This window comes from Symsagittifera roscoffensis, chromosome 3 (assembly GCF_963678635.1).
Source record: "Symsagittifera roscoffensis chromosome 3, txSymRosc1.1, whole genome shotgun sequence".
Lineage (NCBI taxonomy): Eukaryota > Metazoa > Xenacoelomorpha > Acoela > Convolutidae > Symsagittifera > Symsagittifera roscoffensis.
In genome coordinates, this window is record NC_087064.1 from 76378036 (window position 1) to 76396514 (window position 18479).

General features: G+C 38.2%; 1 protein-coding gene across 2 annotated transcripts in view; it reads right to left on the minus strand.

Annotated features, from left to right (window-relative positions):
* The window catches only part of LOC134842006 (neuropeptide Y receptor type 4-2-like), a 43406-nt gene extending 25136 nt beyond the window's left edge, over positions 1-18270 (minus strand). Inside the window, exons 1-3 of one of the 2 annotated variants that reach the window (XM_063858144.1) lie at positions 13626-14214; positions 10299-10617; positions 9743-9913 (exon numbers count right to left, since the gene is read on the minus strand). In XM_063858144.1, the coding sequence (XP_063714214.1) occupies positions 9743-9913; positions 10299-10617; positions 13626-14070 (935 nt within the window). In that variant the 5' untranslated portion in view covers positions 14071-14214. Of the gene's footprint in view, positions 1-9742; positions 9914-10298; positions 10618-13625; positions 14215-17636 lie in introns of those variants that run through there. The other variant, XM_063858143.1, reaches the window with a different exon arrangement.
* Positions 18271-18479: the final 209 nt, after the last annotated feature.

An 18479-nucleotide genomic window follows, 5' to 3' on the forward strand; every position in this document is an offset into this window, starting at 1 on the left:
TTGCTATTGAATACTTGGGCTTCTGTTTTCTGATAATATCACCGGACATTAGTCTCTCTAAATTAATTTCGGCGTTTTTTTGCTCATCTTTGAATCGTGTGATCAACTTGGGGAGGGCTGGATGCTTTGTCGATACGAACTTATTGAAAACGTTCCAATCGGCAATGTCAAACTTTGGTTTGACGCGTCTATTTCCTCGACAAGCACCAATATAGGTGTCTTCGAAGTAGTCTGATAGACTCTGGAATTCCTCTGAAGGATCCTCTTTTCGGAGCGCCTCAAACGCGAAAATAACGTCGTCAATGGGAACGAATGCCAAGCAAATCATTTTTTTGACATTCAGTCGAAACTCATCATCTTCCATGTACTTGCGCGAAAAACCAAGTTTTTGTACATTGCGCCATACTGCTTGGCCCAGGTGGAATTGTCTGTGGCCGAATTGTCTGAACGCGCTTACTAAGGCATAGTAAGTTCTATGGAGATTCAAGACAGTGTATAGGCTTCTATATCTTCAGTGTATTTTTTTTAGAGATCTTGATTTTAAAATTAGTACCTAAATATTTGTTTGTTTGTTTTTAGTTGTTTCCTGATTCGACCGAAAAGGGAGCTTCCTAAGGTTGACAGTCCTTTTAAGCTGTTTGCATAGCTAGTTGATTTGCATTGACTATTTCTGGCAGCAGCTCACTCAAAATAACTTCTGTCAGGGCTTTTGCCGAGACTCTTCAATGGTTGATAAAATGAACTTTCACTTGAATCGTTGTTGGCTTTGTAGAGTCTCCGTTTTTTTAATAGTGGCAATTTGAGGGTTTCATGTATGAACCCGTGGTTTTTTCAATAACTAATGCTCATTCCTACCTTCATCTGCAGATCCAACTGCTCACTATCCCTTTTTTGGGGTCGTGTAAATGCGAGTTTGTCGGTAGACTTTACTTGTACTGGTTCCGAAGTTGAATCGTTCGGGTTTCGTACAAAGACATTTTTCTGTAAGTATACGCTAAAAGACTCATATTTCTTGCTTCCCTTTTGGCTTTGCTGTCTCTAGGGGCGAGGCATTGTTCATTCGTGACTGGCAAATTCTTAGAATTGCGATTTTTTTTCAGCCAGTTTTTTCTCTGCCATATTATGTCTCCGTCTGCATGATAGATAAGTTTGACTACCAGAAGACGACTTTGGTTTGTTGCTTAAGGGATTGCACTCAGCAACACTGCTCATACTTAAATTCACCTTCAAATACTCTCGTAAAAGTTAAGCACGTCCGTAATTGGGTTATCTCCATAATCTTGATTTATTAAAGATAGGCTTAATTTCCTGGAATCCTTCTCGAACTTTTGGACCGGCCTGAAATATCTGATAGATCGTTCGTCTATTGAGTTACTTTATGTGTTGTTTTTGCTTAAAACGTTTAATTTTTTTTGCTGATACTCAATAATTTCGACGAGCTGTTCAAACAGCTTCTTCGTTTCCGGATTGACCAATTCATTGGTTATAGACTCCCTGATTACTGTTTGCTTAGGGACTACGTCGAAAGCCTCTTCCATCTTTTGGCTATATGGATTCTGAAAAGGAAACGGCGGAGTATTAAGGAAATCTAAATTAGCTACTCAGGTGTTCTTTTTAAGCTAGTATGATTAAAACCAAACTTTCGACGAATCCCGAAAAGGAGACAGCCGAAAATTAATTAAAATTTTGATCAGCCACCGCACAGACAAAATCAGTTACGGCGCACCACGACATGTTCCAATTACTTGGATCACAGGCCAATGAATTCTTAATACAATGCAACAGTAGTTAAATTTTTGCCTTCTGTCTCAAGGGTCAAAAGTTTTTAATAGGAAACTATACCGGAGTTTAAAAAGTATATTCACAACACATATTGACAAGATTTCACGCTTGAAGGCTTTCAGGGAAATTCAAACAATATTACATAAATTTTGAGTTACGCTACTTTCTTTCTCCTGTAGAATGTTAGGATGTGTAATTAGCTTAGATGCCGGGTCGCAAATGGCTTTAAAGCTAGTTTGCTGTATCTAGGTCTCAATACCTTCAGATACTAAAAAAAATACCATCAAAAATGGGTAGTTAAAAAGACGAAGTTTGCATTGAGAAGAAAACCTTCTGAAGTCGGCGACATTTGCCGAGAATATCGAGTGAAAACTTTGTGGTTCAGCAAGAAGTAAATTGCTTTGTTAAATGAAATAGTTAGTTACAAGAATTAAAGTAGATGCTTAGTTTCAATTTATTCTTGAGGTCAGAATTTTATCCTGAATAACAGTGAGGATAAGATAGATAAATGGACATCTAACAAGCGATGTAGAACACATAGAGAGTGATCACGCACAGCGTGGTATTTAGTATAGGCCAGAACTTTGACTTTGGTTAATGAGATTAACATAAATCTGCAGCAAGACTGCAAAAAGACAAGTTGATAACGAGCTACCGAAGGTCGCCTTACGACATTCCCCGCGGGAGAAAAAGTTTTTGGTAAATAGCCCAAAATTTATCGAAATGTAATAGAACTGCACCCAGGCGAGCATAAGATTGATAGCTCCCCTATACCACTTAAATGCTTTACAGTAAAACAAAAGTAACAAGATGTATATGAGAAAGAGTTTTAGCGAGTTTAACGGAGTTTGATATTTGTAGACTAGTCAATCCTTTTCGGGAGTTTCATTGACTTGAGCGAGATAGGTAGAGGACATCGCCGTAGAGCCAGTTTGAAACCTGTCTCGGATGAGGGGTTTCCGTGGCGAGGACGAAGACCCGGGCGCCCTTTCAAGATCAATTTGACGGAGTGGCGTAAGGAATCGCCAAAGAACTTTGTCGGTTTCTTACTGCGGAGTGAATTCCTGACTGTCTCTGAGTCGTCAACCAATGGTTGAGCGGGGAGAGATAGCGACGGATAAGATGAGGAGTGCGGCTCTGAGGACGCGGATTGAGAGGGATGAACAATGCCCTTCGGAGACAAAATTTCCAGCGAAGAAAGAGTAGTCTCCATATTTGTTGGACTGCGGCAAGTAAACTTGTCGGAAGAGTCGGTAGCAGGCGAAGAGGTGGCACAATACGTGTTCTGCTGCTGAGACGAAGCTGATGAGCTAGGAAGTTTAGCGGTAGAGACGGTAGGTGGCGAGAGGGTGGCACTGTTCGAATTTTGCTGCTGAGATGTGGGTTTAGGCAGCTTGGCAAACGTAACCGGCGGTCAGTCGTGCTGAAGCTTTTGTCTTTTTTCCGCGGGAGTAGATCCCTGAACCACCTGTAGGCCGCCATTTGACCCAGTCGAACTCTCACTCGATGAGTCCGCCGTAAGGTCCACCATCGGGGCAGATAAACTAGGGTTCCCTGGTCGTTGTTCCAGCATCACAGGTTGAGAACGCGTAGGTGACCTCTTAACTACACCATGAGAGGTAAGATTCGAAGCTTGAAGACGATCACCTAGAGTGTTTTGACCAACTGAAATGTTATACTGAGAATTAGGTTTGAGGCAAATATGATTTTTTCGATAAACTTTTCCAGTGTCAGTAACATAAGTATGATCGGTAACACGGACAATCTTGAGTTTAGCAGACTTAAAGAGAGGTTTCCCACATTGGCGATCTATAATTTTCCTAAAAACTTTAACTCGGTTAGGATCAGACAATAGAAGATTTTCTAGTTTACTTGTTTTTGTCGGTCGGCGAGGTTGCAGAGCGGGTAATCTTCGGGGATTAACTTGTGCCCCCGGAGGCGTAAAATTCGGCCCAACATTCGGAAAACGAAAAGTGTTATGATTAAGGCCGTCTTCAGAGAATGGGCAAGGTCCGAATGACGGCTTGCCAGTTCTTTGAGGACCCGTTTTCCACCGTCCGGTGGGAGTTTTCGCTTAAACTGCGACCACTTATTGGCCGCCCGAGCAAGTTCAGCCAGCGCCTTGTAGGGTTCACTGTCCGCCACATTTCCATCCAGCGAAAACAATGGTTTGAAGCGGGGAGCAACCGTAGGACCTGCACTGCCTCGAGGAACAGCTTTCGCACGATCCGTGCTATAATCCTGGCTGGCAATCTGGTCCGGCGTTAGAAGGTTCTGCTCCAGTCCTTAGGCTGAAGTATCAGGTTGAACAGCAGTATAAAACGTTTGGGACCACTCATTAAACCCACTCAGTATTAGGTATTAGGTCGACCAAAATTTAATTCAAAAGGCGATTTCTTAAGCACCGAGTTATTACTCTTGCGAATATCTTCGACTATTTGTTGGATCGTTTCCTTAAAGTTTTTGAAATTAGGATAGAGTTTTGCAGCACCCAGTTTTCGCTTTATGGTCTGAATCGAACGCTCAACTGAACCACTGCCTCTATGGTCTCCTACTGGTGAGAGAATGTGTTTAATACCTCTGCTAGAGCAAAATTTTTGTACCAAGTTATTTTTAAAACCTGAACCGTGATCCGTTCTGATAGAATGAGGTATACCATGAATACGAATGTAAAATGCGAGATATTTAGTGACCTTCTTAGCCCCAGTAGTTTTAGAATTAAGAACTGAATGAAACTTAGCGAAACGATCGACTGCTACCAAAAGGAAGATCTTAGAACCCTTATCATCAAGTATAGGACCCGCAAAATCTAGTTGAAGATCCTGATTTGGCCCAGATTGACTAGGTAAAGATTTTGCAGTATTAAAGGTTTTCGCGGTCTTAAGATTCATACCAAACATGGTGCATTCACGGCACTTCTCACAAATCTCGACAACTTGGCCGTTCAGGAATGGCCACCAGAGATACTCGGAGGCCGTCATCATGGCCTCTTGTCCCGGATGGGAGCGGTTAAGGCGAGTAAGTACAGCTTGTCGTAGAGGCTCGGGTATGGCCAGTTTATTATCAATAACTACACAGTTATTGACCACAGCTGCTTTGGTCCATAATTGGGCCATATAAGATCCAAGCTTATTAAACGATGTGATGTCTTTGTTGATGATAGCTCGTTTCATAGGGCCCAGAAAACTGTCCTCCTCCGTCAGTTCTGCCAAGAGATCCGCATCAAAAAGGCCAGGCAGCCCCACAATTTCTTTCTTCGAGGTCGAAAGAAGAGGTTTGCCACCATTAACAGCAAGAACTCCAATTCTTGCGGCAGTGTTGGCATTTCCGGGTTTTGACAGACGACACCGTCTCATAGCCTCTAGCAACTGTGTATGGCCATCCTTTCGTGACGTGGTTCTTGTAGCGACAAAACGGGTTTTGGCAGCTCGTTCTCGAGTCCGGTTGTTCTGACGTATCTGATCTAGTCTGGAGATTCGGCTCAGCTGTCGAAATCTCATTGGCGGACGCGGACTTGGTCGACGGAACTTTGGTGAGTTGAATGGAAATGTTTCCACGAACGTGAGCAGATCAGCTTGTTCAGCTGTCGAGTTTAATAAAGTCTGGGAGTCGAGTTGAGTTAAAGTAGAATTTAAGTCAAAATTAGTTTGATTAGTGCCAGGCGGTAGATTCATAACTTTAGGATTTTGATGTGCAATTGTTAAAATTTGAGATTGATGACTGTTTCGTAAAGATTCAGGTCGGAGACAATGAATTTCAGTAAGGCAGACTGGTCAACGATTATCAATTTTCATACGGGTTTTTGATTGGTTAATATCTTTGAGCATAAACCGACGCCCTCTTTCGTTAAAGAATTCAAACAGCCTATTTGCATAACGTGATTTAATTGGTTGGAACTTTGAGCAAACTTTTCGTCGCCCCCTACCGGAGAGTGTTGAGATGAATTGGCAATATGATGCTGCGACGAGATTTTAACACCCTCTTGCGATGGCGAACAACACCTGTTCCTCAATTTAGTTGAATTATAAGAGTTAATAAAAGTGAGGGCCTGATGGAAAGCCTCAATGGATTTAACAACGAAGAGTTCGTCGTATTTAGAGGGCTCAGGAGCTGAAAACGTAGGATAACGAAAAGTTAATCGACTATCCCCAACGTGACCCTGGGAACATGAATGACCTCGAAATCGAAAGGTAATAAGCGATCTGCCCATCTGGTAAGACGAGATTGATACGACTTATTATTATAATTTTCATTCCGAAATGATAGCTTAATGATCAGTCAACACTTGAAAACGAGTACCCAACAGATAGGTGCGAAAATGTTCGCAGGGCCAAACAATTGCCAACAATTCTAATTCGTTGGTACTATATTTTGCCTCCGCACACTTGGGGCCCAAACTCCCGGTTCGATTTCTTGTTCAAGGCAAGCTCCTAAGCCATTAGGGCTAGCGTCACATTTTACCCTTGAGTTTTCTGACGAGTCGTTTTGATAGAGGCTAGGGAATTTGGCGATCATATTGATTATGCTTTTGAAGGCATTATCTTGCTCCTCTCCCCACAGAAATGACTGTTTGTTACAGGCCTTTAAAGATAACCGAAAATGAACAGTGTGGGTATGTAAATCGGGTATAAACCTTTGTAAATGATTTAACGTCCCCATAAACGAACGTAGTTGTTTCAGAGTTCTCGGAGGTTTGAGTGATTGAATTGCCTGGATCTTTGAAAATTTAGGCGAGTAGCCGTCCTCATTAATGTCATACCCTAACCAAGTTAGTTGGTTAACAGAGAATTCGCACTCACTCAGTTTTAGTGCCCAGCGTTCCACATCAAGTCTTTGCATCACCTTCTCAACCAGTTCGTTATGTTCATGGACATCTCCTTTTGTAACTATCAAAATATTATCTATGTAGCAAATGACACCTTCTAGCCCTTGTAAATTACAGTCCATTGCTTTCTGGAATTCGGTAGGCATGTCGGTTAAACCACAAAACCCGGTTTTGAATCGGCACGTCTCCGTAGCATCTCCACACAAAACATTAAAATTGCAATGACTACTAGTTAGCGATGACAATGGCAACTGACTAAACGCATACTTCAGATCCAAGGACGTGAACCAAACCTTTCCAGGTACATTTCTAGTTATAATCTGCGCTGCGGAATCGATGAGTTCATGAATGTTCGGCATCTTGTACTTGTTTTTCCAGATCTGAGCGTTCATCGGCTTAATATTAAGGGAGAGTTTGATTGAGCCATCCTTATTTGCAGTTAACACAAAAGGCGCTATGAAAAAATCAGTCGTACACTTGTCCAGTTTTTCAATATGACCTTGCTCCATTAGAAGTTTTTTTCATTCGCAACTCTATCCTGAATATGGATTGGAACTTTTCGTCCTTTAATTTGACGGGGCACCAGAGGGAGTTTAAAGTTAGTATAAACTTTATGATGCTTAGATCGGCCTAGACGACTGAAAATATTTGCGTATTTATTCGCAAAAAAAGAACTCCAATAAATTGATATCAGATCCTGGGAAATATCCTCCAGTAAGTGAACCGATTCAGCCTTCAACTGTGTTGTAACTACACCAAGTTGCTCCTGCAGATCCAGGCCTAAAATATTACGGGTTCTGTTTTACGAAATGAGGAACTGAGCGTTATCCACCTTCCAGCCGCTAGAAGAAATCGGGATATGAGTCGACCCGAGAAGACGAATAGGTTGCTTATTGTAGTCAACATACAAAGTATCGATAGGGTATCGTGTGATGTCCTGGAATTCGATTGACGGGCTTCGTTATAAAAGTAAGTCACAAGTACGTTTGTTCAGGAACGAAACTGGGCTTCCTGTGTCAACAGTTGAATAGAAGAAACTGTAACCTGAACGCAATTGAACGCTGAGGCTCCTGGATTTTCCTCTGCTCGACTTGAGGGTTTCAATACTGTTGATCCTGACTGCGGTTTCCAATTGTAAGACCCCATATTTTGGTTCACTGTCGTGCTTAGCATCTATGAAATTACAATCTATAGAGGGACCTGAAGCTTCCTCGTTCTCAAGAACCATATTTACTCTTCGTTTTGACGAATTACAGCACTTTGCGAAATGACAACGTTTCCTACAGAGGTTACACGTAACTTCTCGAGCTTGACAAAATTTTCGGTGATGCGGACTAAAAGGATTACCGCAGAATTAACCTGACTTATTCCCTTGGTTACTTCGTGAGTTTTGTCGATTGTTTTGATTTTGAGGATAGTTCCGTTTCCCTCTGGACGACTGAATCGAGATAGTGGATTCCTGTTTAACCTTAATAGCGTTAGAATGCTGATTGCGAGGAAGTATTTTTTGGAATTGAGCAGATGTGCTTGCACCCTTTTCACACTGGAGTGCGAGTTTAAAGGTGTCATCTAGATCAGCCTTAGCCTTATTAGGTTGTTGTTGAACATCTACATCTTGAATTCGTCCAATAAAGAGGTCTTTTAGTGTCGCCCTTTCTTGTGCGTTGGGCCAATTACACAGGGCCACTTGAGCACTAAGACGAGCGTAAAATGACGAGAAAGTATCGTTATCAAGCATAAATACTGTATTGTGAAGCTTGATACGTTCAACCGTATAGTGCCGTTCCACCTTGAATAACGTTTCACAGCCATTGTGAAATTCTCGAAAAGGGATGACGCTGATGTCCGTGTGAGCAAAAGAGTCTGCAAAGCGTCTCTTTCCTTCGTTCCCCAAAGCGAAGAACAACCGAGACTTCAGGCGAGCCTAAGCTTCGTGGTAGTACCAGTTCTGACTGATTATGGGACCTTTTCTCCTCCTCTCAACATTTAGCTCATTTATTCTTCGAATTGCCGCTTGATCTCTCTGTATTCAAGCATCAGCCGCTCCAGCGTCTTCGCCAGTGACAACTGTCTCTGGTTTCGGAGGGGGTTCATCGATGACCTCTACGGGTTCGACTAGAAGATCGTGAGGGTTGATGTTATCTTTTAGACCCGCTGCCAAGAAGAATTGGCCTATCCACGATTCCCAGAGGAATGGCGGGTTAACAGAAGCTTTCGCCCAGAAGAGGGGAATTCCTAACAGGTCAGTCCTGTCTTCGTTCACAGGAACTGCTGGCTGCTCCATGACATTTGCCGAGAATATCGAGTGAAAACTTTGTTGTTCAGCAAGAAGTAAATTGCTTTGTTAAATGAAATAGTTAGTTACAAGAATTAAAGTAGATGCTTAGTTTCAATTTATTCTTGAGGTCAGAACTTTATCCTGAATAACAGTGAGGATAAGATAGATAAATGGACATCTAACAAGCGATGTAGAAAACATAGAGAGTGATCACGCACAGCGTGGTATTTAGTATAGGCCAGAACTATGACCTTGGTTAATGAGATTAACATAAATCTGCAGCAAGACTGCAAAAGGACAAGTTGATAAGAGGTACCGAAGGTCGCCTCACGACAGTCGGAATAAAAACTGTCATTTTTTTTGCTTGTGTACCGCTGGATATGTCTATTTTTTTTTTCGCTTCAGTGCGACTCGTTACACAAGCACAGCCTGGATTTCGGAGGCCCGGGGTCAGTAACGGATTTAAGGGGCACAGCGGAGAGAACGCTCTTCTTTCACGGATTCGACACCCTGTCCGACCACTTTTATACTATTACGACATCCGATTTCAGTGAAACAACCGTAAAATTTCTTTATCGAAGCGTTCCGTCCTAAATGTACTAATTTTGAGGGTCGCTTGGTGATAGAAAAAATCGCTTGGCCGCCAAAATTTTTGATTTATTTTGAAAATCCGTCACCTCGAGAAGCCTAGTCTCCACCGTTTCGTTTCTTCAGGATTTATTTTTGCTGTTTCTTGATTTCTAAGATGTTTTTTTTTGCTTGAATTTGGAAAAATTAGTTTCGGTTTTCTGTTAAAAATGTATAATTACGATTTAGGTTAAACACAGAATTTATTGCAGTTCAGTTTAAAGCGGTACCTGTTGAGTATTGTGAGCATCTGTGTGAGTATGTATGGCAGTCCCACAAACACCTCGTCTGAAATGCCCCCCAGCTGCCAAGTGTACACTAGCCACATGAGTTCACTCGGCACCCAACTAATGATGTAGAACAGCACCAGGCCCAGTACTGTATAGAACACTTTCTGGGATCTGAAACGGGTCAACAGATAAAACTGACTTTGAATTTCCATTTTATTTATTCAATCATAGAAGCCTATAGAAGCCTATAGTCTCCACCGTTTTTTTCTATAGTCTCCAAAGAAGCCTATAGTCTCCAAAGAAACTGAACGGATACACTTAGTGCGATCAAACTGATCATCTATCTTCATAAGGAAAGATCAATTAATCTTTCCTTCTTGCTTACTCTTAGGTTGACCATACAGAAATTCATTTTCCTCGTCTCGCATAAATGGCATTGATTGATTTCTGACCCCAAACAAGTTCTCTCCCAAACAAAAAAGGCCAGATTCGAAAAATTTTACTGTTAAAGCTACCATGATAAATACTATATGAAAAAACTGTGAGGGACTCTTACTTATTCTTCTGTTTTGTTTGGATGTCAAATGCGACAGGAGCATTTGCAAGTAGAGACTCAAACTTCTTGTATCTTCTGTACAGTTTATAATACAACATCACCATGATTCCAAGCGGCACTATGACCATAAACGTGAACTGGAATGTTCCAGCGGCTACTTTGAATGACTTGGATGGCCACTCGTAGACGCATGAGTCATTGACTGGGTCGTATCGGAAGGCAGTCACGTTGGAGGGAGTCATGCACACAGTGCCCAAGAGGACACTTAGTGCGATCAAACTGAACGGATACAGTTTGGTGAAGTGCAGGTCGTACCAATCTAAGCAAACAAAAAGTTGTCAGCCGCTTGCAAATGCTCTGACAGTTAACATTGCAAAAAAATCGATCCTACAAAAAGGATTTAAATATATTTTTTGAAACTTTTTTGAAGTTGTTAAACTTGCAGCAGGTTAAACTTTCCTTTTAAGGCATATTGCCTAAGCATCCTCTTTTTTATCCGCTTTTTGTCTAGGTAACAATGCTTGTCATTCAATGCTAATCAACAGTTTTTCTCGACACCGCGGAAGCTTTTTGCAATTTCTTTTTGAAGCACGATTTAATTATGGAACCAGTTTTGACCCGCAGCGAGATTCATTAAAAAGACATTAAAAAGTAATAAGTCACAACAAATAGCATTAGATGACAAATCGTCAATCTCATCGAAATTTCACTGAACGAAATTTCTCTAGCATTAGATGACAAATCGTCAATCTCATCGAAATTTCACTGATCGATAATATTAAAATGAATTGTTCGATTTCCAAAATTAAGTCCAAAATTAGGTTCAAAATCAAAAATGTTTTATTCATTAAAACTTTCGACAAAGTTTGTTTTTTTTATATTGATATTTAAGTTTTTTTTTATTGTTATTTCATACCTTTTTTCTCATAGGCTGGTAGCAGTACGTGTTGTTATTATTAGGAGCTTTTTTTCTAAATAAAAATTTTCAATAAAAATGTTCACAAATTTGTAGTCAATGCCACTGATCGCGATTTTGCAATAATCACGATCTGTAGCATTGGCGATTTCAAAGCATCTGTTCTCTGTTTCATTCGTGGCTAGTGTTTGCGATGTATTAAGCGTTCGTTGCTGAGTTGTTAGTGCGTGAGACTCGTAATTTCTAGGTCGCAGATCGAATTCGAGACGTAGTCGAGTTTGAGGCGAAATTCGTCTTTTTCTTACTGCATTTTGTACAGCTGCTTTTGCTTTTTGTCGTTTTCTAGATAGTGTTTGCAAAGCGAAGCTTTGCCTCTGTGTTAAACTTTGTTTCACGTTTAAATCGGAAGATGCATCGAGTTTGGCCCAATCACATCAAGTCTTAATTGCCCAACAATTAAATTGATAAATTTTTCAAATTCTATTAACAAAGTTAACCAGGAGTATAGGTGACTGATGACCAATATGTTTATAAAAAGTAATCTTGCTTTAATTGGAAGCAGTTTCTTGATTGACGGCAATGTTTTGATTCCACAGGCCACTTTTCTTAATATCATAGTAGCCTTATCTTAGAATGTCAGGAATTGATCTAGAATTATTCAAAGATATGTAAGATTAGTCTCTTCTTCAATTTTGTTTCTGTCTAGGGCAAGTGAATTGTTTTCCATCTCTGGAACGTTGCTACTGAATATGATCAGCTCTGTTTATGCAAGACCTTGTTCTAAGTGTTTTTGAAAATATATCGATAAAGTTTTGCCGTTTTCAAATTCTTTTAGTGCAGTTTTGGTGTCCGTATTTTCATAGATGAGAAGCGTGTCATCTGCATACTGCGCTACTTTGCACGAGTTTGTCAGTAGCTTGTTAAGATCATTGGTGTACAAATTGAAAACAAGAAGCCATACAACAGTGTCCTTGATGGAGTGAGATGCAGCCCGATTGAGTGATTACTTGACTTATTATGATTTACTATTGTTTTTTGACTCGGTAGCAAATGAATTAACTTATCAAATCTGTTGCCATTTCAGAAAAATTCATTTTTTCGTATTTTGTTTTAACTGATGATGATCAAAAGAATTGAAAGCCTAAGAGATATCTGATTATGAGTTATCAACGAAAATGTTGTCAATTGATTTCGAATTTGAATAGGATGATCTAAAGCGATACCGAGTGTTGCTTAGAAGGCTTTGACATAACAGATATTTAAGTATTTGTTTACACAGTAGTTTTTCAAACTTTTTCATAGCGCTCAAGTGATTGAGATAAGTATGTAGTTTTCTGGTATTTCCAGATCGTCACTTTTATATAATAGAGTTACAATTATTTTTTTTTACCTTCTTTAGAAAAATTTTATTTATCAGGTAATCATTGAAAAAAATGCGTGTAATTTTCATTGCAACCGTTTTTAAGCGCCCAGGCTGGAATATCAGACGTACCAGGCGGTTTTTTTGCGATAAGGTTGAGAAGTTCTCTTTACACTCAACGGTAGTGAAAACTATAAAAGACAAATGATTTTTCTTAAGATTTTTTGGATGTGTATCTACAAGAAGACTCACTTTAGTGTAATTTTCAAGGAAACAACCTTTTTTAGTTAACGAGATTAGCCATTTTGAAGCTACGTGCTACAATTTCTCCGAGAGGTAATGAGCATTTCAGTTCAACCAAAAACAATTATTTTGTTTGCTTAAATCTTAACTGATACATAGCTTGTGTTTTTAAGTGTCGATAAGCTAAGTGAAAACACTAAATTTACGTCGTGCGGTTTTTTCTCGATATTTCTTTGAAATTGTTCACGCTAAAATTTGATTTTTCGCGGATTGAAACTTTTATATTATTTTAAAGTTTGCTAAATGGTAGGAGCACTAGGCTCTCCGATAATAAAAGTGTGTAATACACGAGTAGATCTGATTGATTTTTAGGTTTAAAATTGGATAGATTTTTTTAAGATTTCTCAGTGGATTAAAAAAAACAACTTCAGTATCAAATAAAGCTAGCTTCATGGAACATTGGGTTAGTTTTAGCTTTGCGAATGATAAAATGTCCTAAAATTTAGAGAGCGTTAAGGTCATTCATTTTTGTCTGTATAGAAATTGGTCACGAATTTTGCCTGGAACGGTTGCTTAAATCAGTTCCCTACTTGCTAAAATTCAAACTGAACTCAGAAGCATCAAAAATACAAAACAATGGGAAGCGTTCCCGGCGAGTCTATGATTTATTCGAGGGGTGAGGGCGGATTCCCATCCCCCAATCTGATCAATTGCACGCAGAAGGTTCACTAAACTGAAGAAATTTTTCATATTCATTTTTTTTAATTTCATTTTGATCACTAAAAGCAACTTCAGCCTAAAATAATACCTGGAGAGCGTACAGACACGTATCTCTCGATGCAAATCATCACCACGTGCCACGCAGATATAGCCGATAAACAGAATGTGAAATACCGATTCAATATAAACCGACAGAGTAAATTTCCTACGAACTCACTTCCTGGAACTCCGTTTTCTTCGAAATTAAAATTCAGATACAATATCACGCTCGCACAGACGAGAAAGTCAACTACACACATGGAAATTATGAGCACAAACTTTTCTTTTTGCCTTAAACTTGGCTGCAGTAAAACGCATAACGCCAACAGGTTCAAAATAGCCCCAACAACGCTGAGAATCGTATTGATTGCATAATAAAAAGTTGCGTAATTGACATCCCCGACTGCAAATTTGGACCAGCCGTCATCATTTTGGTTCTCATCGCCAGTGTTAAAAACAATGCCGATAAGTTTTCGCCTAGATCTAAACTCCATTATTTGGTAGCTGATGCACGTTGAAAAAAATCAAAATATTTTCAAACTTTCCATCTCTGATATTTCAATTGACAAAAAGCGAGGTGTATGAAAAGATCTCGATCAACTGCGATAAAACAATGAAATTACTTTCTTATAGATTGCAATTCACTCTCACAAATATTATGAATCTAAGTTATGATTCTAAAAGGTTGTGCAGGTTTATATATTTAACTCTTTATAAACTGATGTTTCTTCAAATGCTTGTTTTCCTCGTGAATTTGCACTGTTTGATTGATTCGTAACATTGACTCAATTTAAAATCATTCAATTAAAGGTTATTAATGGCTTCAAAAACAAACTTTATTACGGCAAATTAAGGCCAAGTATTCGTCTCGTTAGTTCCTTGCAAAACTCAAATTATAACACTTAATACATGATAATGGCTAAATTGGACTTGAAATCATACAACATAATCCAAATTGTAAATCTTATAGCATTTATTTATTGTTCCGACTTACGAAGAAAGTGGTTTCGATTTTTTCTGATACAAAAATATCCGAGATAAATTATTGGGCAGCTGGAAAGCACTATTTAAAAATATTTTGTTTGTATGGTACATATAAATGGGTTATATATCAGTATTTAGACAACCGCGTATTCAGACTGGTCAGTATTTAGACAAATACTGTTTCAACCAATCAGAATCGAGACAAAGAAGAAATTAATAAATAATAATCATTTATTTTGGATTATATATGTCTTTTCTCGATTCTGATTGGTTCATACAGTATTTGTCTAAATACTGACGAGTATGAATACGCGGCTGTCTAAATACTGGCTGCACTCCATATAAATGAGACCCAAAAATTAGCACTTTTTTACATAGAACTTTGTATCTGTGCTCGAGTAGCTCGAAGTTTGCAACTGGCTACCAGCCTTCCCAGTCGAACTAGAAGCTGTGCTCAGAAACAAAAACCCGAATCAAATAGCTCAAAAGTGCAAATACTGCTGCTTCCAATCTAATTCTAGGTTACTGCAGTCCAAAAAACTCATGATACGGCGCGTTTTTTTTTCACACACAAATACAGGTACCAAAAATCAACAACAGATTTGGTCAAGTGATATTTCACTATGAAATTTTTTCAGTCGTGATAAGAACAACTGATTTAATTTGATAACAAAAATATTTGATAAGAACAACAAATAAAATCCTTTGTAGAACTTTGGTGTCCAGAAAACTGCTCTGAAGGTTTTTGTGTTCAGATTTTCTGTAAACTGATCAGTTAATGATTCGTTTGAAGTTTGATAGTCATTTAAAAACCATTTAAACAGAGTATAACAGCTTCTAAAATAACATAGTGAAAAGAAAACATTCCTTTTTTGTTGAAAAAAATGAAACGTTTTTGTTTTGTTTTTGCTTTATTTTTATACACCATGGTAATTATAGCTGGCTTTTTCGGCGCTTGGTTTTCATAATGAGGCCAAATTGTGCACAGGATAGGTGTATAATTTAGTGTGTGTAGGATTCTGAAATCCAGAGACAAGTCTTTAAACTTGTTAAATTTTTGTTGGAACGAGTAAAGAAAACGAAAAAAAAACAAGGAAGATCAAAAAGAGGTTTTTGTTGCGGAATCCGTTTGCAAAAACACAGTGTGGCCTCTAAATTTTACGAAGGCTCCGCGATTCCTGGCGTCTAGATTTCTATCATGTTGTTGCCCAGTTGTATACAGAAAAACTTTTCTTGAAAGTATTGGTATCAAGCTTTTTTACTCTCAGTTTGAACAAAAAAAGCAAGTTCTAAAACAATTTGATACCTCTAAATCAGATTTTTTTAAAAAATTGAAAATTAAAACAAAACGTTGAAAATTTCAAAAAATGTTCCAGAACATTTGAAAAAACAATTATTTTTCAAAATATTTCGAGATCACGCGAAAACAATCGATAACCTCGTAAAGAAATTAACTGATAATCAAAAATTTTCTTGTGAAAAAAAAACGATTTAGTTTTCTGCTGAGAAAATGATTTTTTTTGCAGCGATTATTGTTACGATCATTAAAATTGGAGAAGAACTTTTTCTTTGAGTGTGGTTCACTTTTTTCTTATTCTTTCTTTCATTTTTGTTTCACGTAAAACAGGCATTACATATAATAATCATCTCGGAAGAGTTCGAACTAAATATCATTATAAAGTTGTATCAGTCGTCTTTCTCTGTCAAGAAAAATTTGTTTGAAATTTTTTATTTTCATTTTGATTACGAGCGAATAAAGCGAGAGAGCATGTATATGATAGGCGGATAAGCGTTAATCTAAGCTATTTGTCCCTCAACTAAAAAAAATGCAAAGTGCTTTTGCGCCTTCTCGGTAATAAAGTTTGTTATCAAAAATCTGGAAAAAATTCATGAAAAAAACAAATATTTTTAATTTTTTATATTAATTTTTGTTCGGTTTTGACTGAAAACTGATGTCGAACATGTCTAGCTTACTTTAAGTTTTGAATATATAAAATTTCTAGGTTTTTGTTCAGATTCTCTCTTCCCACCGCGATAAAAAACCACACAATTTGAAAAAAAAAATGTGATTTAAATGACATTCAATAATAAAAACTACAAAGGTCGCTTGAGGACAGAATTTTTAATGTTGGGACTGATCTTATGGTTTTTGTAAATAAACTTTGAAAATTTTTTTAAAAAATGAAAAAATTGAACAAAAAATATATAACTAAAAAGTTTGAAAAAATTCCTTTGGAAGCTTTCCACCCACGTTCAATGAAAACTTCGAGCAATTTATTGGTATCTGCTAGAACAAGGTCTGCTTACATAGGGTTAATAATTCAATTGTACAATGATTTCTGAGCGGGCTTGTTTCACCACGTTTGCTACGCATTTTTAGTAAAATTGAAATGTCACACATTTTAATTACTCGCGAATTAGCTGAATTGGCAAATTTAAATTAATTGATATTACGGCAGCAATACCTTCAAGATGGTATAAGAAATTAAGTTAACAACTTTGAATCACATTAAAAGTCAACTAAATTTTCGAAGTAACATATTTTATCCCTTTCTATGGGAGCAGGAACAACAGCCAAAAAATGCCAAGTTTTTCGACACCTGTGGGCTTTTTCTGGAATTTGTCGGAATTTAAATTACGTCAGACTTCTAAAAGTTGAAACTTTTGGCAGTTTTAAAGGGATCTAGTTTTACAAGTAAAATTTCATAGCTATTTATGTAGCTGATACTTTCATTGTCTAACTTCTTTTACCTTTTCACTTCTAGTTAGACAAATTCTAACTTCTGTGAGTCAATTTTTTTAAAGTGCCTAAAAACGCCTTTTTAGCCGGTTTTTTCTTGATAAATTTGCCTGTGGCGCTGAAAATTTTTCACAAATTTGGGTCCTTATTCTATTTTGGGAGAGCTCGGAAAATCAAACTGGTCGACTTTAAAAAAAAGTCGGCTAAATTTTCAAAATTTTCGAAAAAGCGCGTAACAAACGGACCATCGATGTTACCATTTAGGGGACGAAGACTTCGGCAGCTGACCAGCGCTCAATTGTTTGGGTGAAGTTTCAAAGTTCACGGACAACTAACCTGGTAATCTGACTGAAATATATCTCTCAATGCAGACCATGACCAGATGCCACGCAGAAATGGCAGACAGCCAGTAAGTGAAATAACGATTCAACATAAAGCGACAGAGGAAGTTTCCCACGAAATTGTTCCCTGGAACTCCGTTTTCCTCGAAGTTGAAATTTAGATACACTATTACACTCACACATGTGAACAAATCTACTACACACATTGAGATTATAAGTATGAATTTGCCCTTTGACCGCAAACAAGGTTGTAGTAAAACGCATAACGCCAACAGGTTCAAAAAAGCTCCAACAACGGCGAGAATAGTATTGATTGCATAATAAAACAATGCGTAATTGACGTCTCCGATTGCAAACTTAGACCAGCCGCCATCATTGTGGTTCTCATCACCAGTGTTAAAAACAACGTCCAGAAGGTTTCGTCTGGAACTTCTAGTCTCCATAGCTGAACCAAAGTTTGGTTCTGTTTGAAGGATTTGCTGTCCTTTTTGAGCCTTGGGTTAATTTAATTCTTTAGTTTTCAACTCGTGGTTGGCTTATTATTTGAATCTGACATATTTGTGATTGAATTATGACACAAAATGTCAATTTAACTTTAGTTTTGACTGCAAAAGGTAAATTTGCATTAATCTAATTGCATTGTAGGCTTATGTTTCTTTAGATGATTCATCGCATCAATCATGATCACCGAATTCAGCCGACATCTTCCTGGCATTTACCAAATTAAACTTCATCGCCTGAATTCAATGTTAGACAACATTTGTTTCGACATTATTAATCCAATTTCGAAAGAGGTATACCGTTAATCCGTAGTACGTAATTCGCAGGGGGTTTTCTG